This window comes from Budorcas taxicolor, chromosome 25 (assembly GCF_023091745.1).
Source record: "Budorcas taxicolor isolate Tak-1 chromosome 25, Takin1.1, whole genome shotgun sequence".
Lineage (NCBI taxonomy): Eukaryota > Metazoa > Chordata > Mammalia > Artiodactyla > Bovidae > Budorcas > Budorcas taxicolor.
Window position 1 is genome coordinate 27,667,421 of NC_068934.1, and position 8,595 is coordinate 27,676,015.

The 8,595-nt window shown below is 41.6% G+C and overlaps 1 protein-coding gene across 1 annotated transcript; it reads left to right on the plus strand.

The window, feature by feature from the left end:
* The first annotated feature begins 705 nt into the window (after positions 1-705).
* Positions 706-1,641, plus strand: LOC128068972 (olfactory receptor 149-like). The gene has a single exon (XM_052662251.1). It carries the CDS (start codon positions 706-708, stop codon positions 1,639-1,641), a length of 936 nt encoding a protein of 311 aa, XP_052518211.1.
* The last annotated feature ends 6,954 nt before the right edge of the window (positions 1,642-8,595 follow it).

The window sequence follows — 8,595 nt, forward strand, 5'->3', positions numbered from 1 at the left end:
GCTACATGATCAGGTTATTAAAAACTCCTGTGCCCTTTATGGTTTCTTTCACTTAATAAGGTTGCTTCTGAAACTTAAATTTAAACATAATAGAAATTAGCATAACACTTGCAAATACTCAATCAAAAGCTGTTATTTCTTTTCTTTTTTTTTTTTGACTTTTTTTTTTTTACTTTTGTAAGCATTTTCATATGGAACAACTTCACTTAGATGGAATAATTTTAATAATGTCACTTTATATATCTATATTGAAGAAGGCAATGGCACCCCACTCCAGTACTCTTGCCTGGCAAATCCCATGGATGGAGGAGTCTGGTGGGCTGCAGTCCATGGGGTTGCTAACAGTCGGACATGACTGAGTGACTTCCCTTTCACTTTTCACTTTCATGCACTGGAGAAGGAAATGGCAAGCCACTCCAGTGTTCTTGCCTGGAGAATCCCAGGGACCGGGGAGCCTGGTGGGCTGCCATCTATGGGGTAACATAGAGTCAGACACGACTGAAGTGACTTAGCAGCAGCAGCAGCAGTGTTCCTTTAAAAGTACTTAGTTTATTAATGTTGTTTTATAAATTACACTTGCTAGAAGGACACATAAGGTGATAATTAAATAATTGCTTATCTTTTATTAAATAGCTTCTTGGGTTGACATCAGTGCTTACACTTGGAGACCTGTATTCTATTTTGAAGCCCAGCATTCTAACACAGATGAGGAACACCTCAGCAGTGACTGAGTTTATTTTGCTGGGCATCCCACACACAGAGGACCTGGAGACCATGCTCTTTGTTCTGTTTGTATCCTTCTACATCTTCACCCTTATGGGGAACCTGCTCATCCTACTGGCAATTGTCTCCTCCACTCGGCTGCACACTCCCATGTACTTCTTCCTGTGTAAACTGTCTGTGTGTGACATATTTTTTCCCTCTGTGAGTTCCCCCAAGATGCTCTTCTACCTTGCAGGGAACAGCAGAGCCATCTCCTACTCAGGATGCATGTCCCAGCTCTTTTTCTACCACTTCCTGGGTTGTACCGAGTGTTTCCTGTACACAGTAATGGCCTATGATCGCTTTGTTGCCATATGTTACCCTCTGCGCTACACAATAATCATGAGTCACAGAGTGTGTGCCATCCTGGCCATGGGCACCTCATTTTTTGGCTGTATTCAGGCCACCTTTCTAACTACACTCACTTTCCAATTGCCCTACTGTGGCCCCAGTGAGGTGGACTATTACTTCTGCGATATCCCAGTGATGCTAAAGCTGGCTTGTGCAGACACCTCGGCCCTAGAGATGGTGGGATTAATCAGTGTGGGTCTCATGCCCCTCAGCTGCTTCCTTCTCATCCTCACCTTCTACAGCTGCATCGTTTACTCCATTCTTCAAATTCGATCGACCGAAGGCCAATGGCGTGCCTTCTCCACCTGCAGCGCCCACCTCACTGCCATCCTCCTCTCCTTTATGCCAGTGGTTCTCATCTACCTGCAGCCCACCCCTAACCCCTGGCTTAATGCAACTGTTCAGGTCCTGAATAACCTTGTCATCATCCCCATGCTTAACCCCTTGATCTACAGCTTGAGAAATAAGGAAGTGAAATATTCTCTGAGGAAGGTGCTAGAGGAGATGGCCCTCATTCATGAGAAGTGAAAGAGGTCATACCATATTGTTTATGAGAGGACTTTGCACAGATATTATCTCTGTTCCCTTTTACTACAGATGAAGAAGCTAAGATTAGAAGGTATGAAGTGAATTGCTTCAGGTCGCTAATTATCCTACTCAGGAGGGATAATAGAATATTCTTCTACACCCAGTTGGCAATAAAAATGCCTAGCTGACATGATTATATGATTAACCTCTCAAATGCCTGCATCAGATAAGCCCTCATTTGATGGTCTTGGGATTGTAGAAAAATGGGAAGGTTTCAACCATATGCCTTCCAGTAGTACTCTGTGACTTCTAAAATGAAAAGAAATTGTGTAAAGGAGAAGGACTTCTGGGTGAGACCTCAGGACCTTTGTCTTCCAATAACTAAATCATAGGTACCAATGTGTTGTATCACCCACAAAGCCTGTCTATTGGTGTTTAACATGTAAACAAGCCTTGACTGTGATTTGAAGTTGTAGATGAAAGAGAATGTGAAGAAGGTAGCCAGGGGAGTCTGTGAAGGGGTGACTAATACTGTTGTTTGTCTTTATAATCCCAAGCACAACCAGCAATCCGTGCAAAATCTAAGCCACTATTGTTCCATGGTTTTGGATACTTTGCTTACCAGAAAGCTGTGACTTTACTGCTGCCCCTCTAACTTTCTTTTTTCCTTTGTCTAATGAGCTCAGCATAAGATATGTGCTATTCTAGTCCAGGCAGAGATTTGAAGGAAAGTGAAGAGTGAGATAAGAAGAGAAGGTGGTGATGGGAAGAGAAAGGAGTTATTGGAAGAGAAGAGAGTGATTGGTGACTGAAAGGGAAGGGGATAATGTGAAGAGAAAGATGTGATGGGAAGATAAATGGAGGCTGGGAAGAGAAGAGGTAGAGGCCAATTGGCTCTCCCTTTGTTTATTTTCAGGATCAGAGTTCAGTCAGGAATTCTCCCACGCAAGAACCAGTCACAACATTGTGTTACACCCGTGGTGGATTCATGTCATTGTATGGCAAAACCAATACAGTATTGTAAAGTAAAATAAAGTAAAAATAAAAAAATTTAAAAAAAAAACCCTCATATCAGGGTAATGAGGTGATGCATGTTTTTAAAGGGAAGAACATTTCTCCCACTCATTTCTTTTAAACCCTGTGCCTTTTATTCTCTCTAACAGAAATGCTCCTTCCAGTGTCTTTAGTAGAACAAATTCATTCTTATCACTGTTAGTTGCTCAATCATGTCTGACTCTTTGTGACCCCATGGACTGTACCCCACCAGGCTCCTCTGTCCATGGAAAACTCCAGACAAGAATACTGGAATGGGTAGCCATTCTCTTCTTCAGGGGGTCTTCCCGACCCAGGGATCGAAACTGGGTCTCCTACACTGGAAGTAGATTCTTTACCATCTGAGCATCAGGGAAGCCCACTAAAGACCCAGTTAAAATATTTCCTGTGTGAAACTTCATACTAAGCAAGTCAGGCTCTCATTTCTCTGTGTTTTAAATTAGACTTAACAAAAACATCACTCCATTGTGCTAGGATAAGTTTTAGCAAAGCATTTTCCTGAAATGCTGAAAGTAGGTTCAGGGAAATTAAGGAGAAAACAAGAGTTAGTTGGGGATTGACTATATAGAATCAGCAGTTTGTTTGTTGAGTAGAAGAAATTCTGAGTCCCAGATGAGTTTTTTTTTAATTTATTTATTTGAGGAAGCAGAACCTCAATAACATATTTGTCAGCTTCTTTTTACTTATTTATTTTTGGCTGTGCTGGTCTTTGTTGCTCCATGGGGTTTTCTCTAGTTGCAGTGAGTGGGGCTTACTCTCCAATTGGGATGTGTGGGCCTCTTGTCGTGGTTTCTCTTACTGTGGGCTTAGTTGCTCCATGGTATGTGGTTTCTTCCTGGATCAGGGATCAAACCCATGTCTCCTGCATTGGCAGGTGCATTCTTTACCACTGGATCACCAAGAAGCCCTTGTCAGTTATTTCTAATCTATAAAGTATCTCGAGAGTCAAAAGGGCAGATACATCTTCTGGATCTTGGGATGAAGCTGGAATGGAACAAGCCTTTGTTCCCTAAAGAGTTTATATCAAAAAGAGAAAATACTGCAGAAGTCATGTTTTCTACTCATTCAGTAATAATTTTTGGATCCCACATTCCTACCTTGCTTTCCTAGATGAGGTGGTTTGCCTTCATTGCCAACTGAAACTCTTCCCAGAACTGGACTTCTCTCTTCTGTTTCAGGACTTTAAGGAGACAGAGTCCTGATCCTTTTCTCCAGACTCCATTGTTTTTGATTAATTTTACTCTGTGCCTTGACCATGCTTAATTATATCTCTGGAGCCAAGCTCTTCTAACTCTATTGCCACCTCTCATCTCAGACATCCATTTGGAAGCTATCAGCTATCACTGTTATTGATCATCTATCTGTTTGAAATGTCTTTGGTTGCTTAGTCCCAGGATTATCTAAAATACCTGCTCCAAACCAATAGATTACTCTTAGCCTTTCACTAAAGATTCCTACCTATTTGTAGTCCTTGTTCTGGTTAAAACAGAGGTATTTAACACAGCTTATTAAGTGAGGCATGTTAAACTCTAAAAGTACAATGTGAGACAGAATTATATCATGACTCTGAACCGGTTCTATAAAGAAAAGGAACAAAATAAGTTACATTGTATAGTTTCTGACTATGTGCCAAGAAATTCTCTTTAAAAATTGCATACATTATTAATTGGCTATATTAACATCTCAACATGTTGAATATCATTTAGGAACTGAACTCCAGAATGGGTAAATAACATCCTTAAAATCATATTGAATCAGAGGAACTGTCATTGAAGGTGTTGTGTGTGTGTGTGTGTGTTCTTAGTAGCTCAGTTATCTCTTACTCTTTATGACCCCATTGATTGTATCACACAAGAATCCTCTGTCCATGGGGATTCTCTAGGAAAGAATACTGGAGTGGGTAGCCATTTCCTTCTCCAAGGGATCTTTCCAACCCAGGGACTGAACCCAGGTCTCCAGCATTGCAGGTGGATTATTTACCATCTGAGCCACCAGGGAAGGTAGGATATATCATACCCTAAATTCATGATATTTTGTGGATTATATATGAAACATTAGTGTATAAGTAAAATCATGATGAAGCAGAAAGAAATACATAAATTTTGTCTATGATTTTTAATTTGCATAGTTCTGTGATATCAAGCTACTTGAGAGTTTTCAAAGTGAGTAGACAATATAGATATTAAAAAAAATATTGAGTTACTTGTCACTTACATCAAGGACCATGTATATATGTATACATATATACAATAAAATAAATATACAGTATTTCATGATTTGATAATTTTTAAAACAAGTAACATTTTCAAGTACTTACTGTCTACCAGCCAATATATTAAAACAGTTCCATTCAGTTCAGTTCATTTCAGTCGCTTAGTTGTGTCCGACTCTTTGTGATTCAATGGACTACACCATGCCAGGCTTCCCTGTTCATCACCAACACCCAGAGCTCGCTCAAACTTATGTCCATTTAGTCAGTGATTTAATACATCTATCTCATCCTCTGTCATCCCCTACTCCTCATGTCTTCAATCTTTCCCAGCATCAGGGTCTTTTCTAGTGAGTCAGTTCTTTGTATCAGGTGGCCAAAGTATTGGAGTTTCAGCTTCAACATCAGTCCTTCCAATGAACACTCAAGACTGATTTCCTTTAGGATGAACTGGTTGGATCTCCTTGCAGTCCAAGGGACTCTCAAGAGTCTTCTCCAACACCACAATTCAAAAGCATCAATTCCTTGGCACTCAGATTTCTTTAGAGTCCAACTCTCACATCCATATATGACTCCTGTAAAAACCATAGCTTTGACTATACGGGCCTTTGTCATACATATATTAAATGCTCCACTCTATTTTTATTAAATACACTAATTTTATTAATATTAAATATATTTAATATACTAAATATTCCACTCTATTTTTTTCATTTAATTCTTATAATTACTTTGTGAAGTGACAATTGTTACTATTCAACATTTAAATGGTAGGGTATCAACATTTAAGGCAGTACTTTAAAAAAGAGCATAGCAGTGCTCAAAATTAGGAGGTGTAAAGCTAGTTATCATACACAGGCATGTCTAATAATAATTTTGACAACATTCTATAGTGTTCCTTACAAAATAATGGATTTTAAATAAGCTGGATAGGAAAATTATCACCTTCCTTTTGTACTGTTTCTTTGAATATTAAAGGAGTTCAGGAGAGAACAAGATGGCAGAGGAGTAGGTGGATGTGGAGTACATCTCTCTTCACGGATACATCAAGAATACAGCTTCTGACAAAGAAGTGCATGCAAAACACCAGCTGAGAGAAGATGGGAGTACCTGACTAGTGGACAAAATACATAGAATCACGCAAAACTCGGTAGAATGAAGAAACTAGGGAGGGAAACAGAAGTGTTAGAAAGACTGGACCTGCCCTTGGTGGGTGGGGAAACTGAAACAGGGGTCCCATCACCACATTGAGGCAATTGTCTGAGTCAGAGGAGAAACATTTACGGTTAAGAGAGAAACAGCTTAACTGTGGCAGCCTAAATGGAAGAAGAATCAGACAGCCCTTGCTGCAGCCTCACATACTCCAAATAGGCATGCAGGTCTCATGGAAGGCACGGTAGCTGGGAGCTGGAATTTAGGGATTGTGGAGCAATCCCAAGGTGAGTGGGCTGCTGTTGACTGCAGACAGATTGAGGGGATGTGAAGGAGGAGATTTGTGGTGGGAGATGGCTATGGAGGAGAGCCAGGCAGCCATGGAAGCAAGGGGATACTGCTGAGGCACATGTAGGGGTGGAACTATCACTATAACCTCTCTCCCCATAGGCCAGCATCGGCAGCTGAACAATAGAGAAGCTGGCCCAGAAAACACCAGACACAATGAAATACACAGTAGGACCCCAGCCAGGGGGGCCTCTCTTTCTGTCTGATGTGCCAAACAACAGAGAAGGACCCCAGGCAAGGGAGGCCTCTAAGTGCCTGAATGGGCAGAGCTACAGAGGAAGACTGGTCAAAGAAGCCTTTTGATCACCAGCTATAAGAGGCTTGAAAAAAAGACTCTGATAGGGCCGTAACTCCTGTGCTGGAGGCAGTCCATGTGCCTGCATATTTGGCACTGCCAGGGTTCCCGCAAGCAGCTGAACTATCTTCACACTCAACTCTCACTGGGGCAGTGCCACCATAGGTAAAAACAAAATAAAACAAAACAACCTTGCGTCTATGTGTGCAGCTTTTCTTTGGTCGTGTCCTACTTTTTACAATCCTATACACTGTGGTCTGCCAGGCTTCTCTGTCTGGGAGGTTCTCCAGGCAATAATACTAAAGCATATTGGTCAATACTGGTTGCATTACCTTATAGACCAAGACTGTGGTCTGCCAGGCTTCTCTGTCCAGGAGGTTCTCCAGGCAATAATACTAAAGCATATTGGTCAATACTGGTTGCATAACCTTATAGAGCACTATATTTTCTGCTGCCCTAGCAGCCAACTCCCTTCAGTACCTGGTGCTATCAGAAGCCCTATGCCCCAAGCACCTCCACACCTGGCCTTCACAGGAGCAAACCCATTCTTACAGGGCAGCCTCAGGAGCAAACCACAGTGGACAACCCATGTGTAGAGGTGGAAATAAAATAACAATTGAAACTCAGGGGCAGTGTGGCTAAAGAAGAAGACCCAAAACCTTCCCACTAGCTGGACAGGCTTCAGATTAAGTGCACATGATCATCTAGGCAGACTCTGTGTCTGAATATATAAAAGGTCATTGAGTTCAGTTCAGTTCAGTAGCTCAGTTGTGTCCGACTCTTTGCGACCCCATGAATCGCAGCACACTAAGCCACCCGGTCCATCACCAACTCCAGGAGTTCATTCAGACTCACGTCCATCAAGTCAGTGATGCCATCCAGCCACCTCATCCTCTGTCGTCCCCTTCTCCTCCTGCCCCCAATCCTTCCCAGCATCAGAGTCTTTTCCAATGAATCAACTCTTCACATGAGGTGGCCAAAGTACTGGAGTTTCAGCTTTAGCATCATTCCTTCCAAAGAAATCCCAGGGTTGATCTCCTTCAGAATGGACAGGTTGGATCTCCTTGCAGTCCAAGGGACTCTCAAGAGTCTTCTCCAACACCACAGTTCAAATGCATCAATTCTTTGGCGCTCAGCCTTCTTCACAGTCCAACTCTCACATCCATACATGACTACTGGAAAAACTATAGCCTTGACTAGACGGACCTTAGTCGGCAGAGTAACGTCTCTGCTTTTGAATATGCTATCTATGTTGGTCATAACTTTTCTTCCAAGGAGTAAGCATCTTTTAATTTCATGGCTGCAATCACCATCTGCAGTGATTTTGGAGCCCCCCAAAATAAAGTCTGACACTGTTTCCTCTGTTTCTCCATCTATTTCCCATGGAGTGATAAGACTGGATGCCATGATCTTCGTTTTCTGAATGCTGAGCTTTAAGCCAACTTTTTCACTCTCCTCTTTTACTTTCATCAAGAGGCTTTTTAGTTCCTCTTCACTTTCTGCCATAAGGGTGGTGTCATCTGCATATCTGAGGATATTGGTATTTCTCCTGGCAATCTTGATTCCAGGTTGTGTTTCTTCCAGTCCAACACAACAACACAAGAGAAGACTCTACACATGGACATCACCAGATGGTCAACACCGAAATCAGATTGATTATATTCTCTACAGCCAAAGATGGAGAAGCTCTATACACTCAACAAAAACAAGACCAGGAGCTGACTGTGGCTCAGATCATGAACTCCTTATTACCAAATTCAGACTGAAATTGAAGAAAACAGGGAAAACCACTAGACCATTCAGGTATGACCTAAATCAAATCCCTTATGATTATACAGTGGAAGTGAGAAATAGATTTAAGGGCCTAGATCTGATAGATAGAGTGCCTGATAAACTA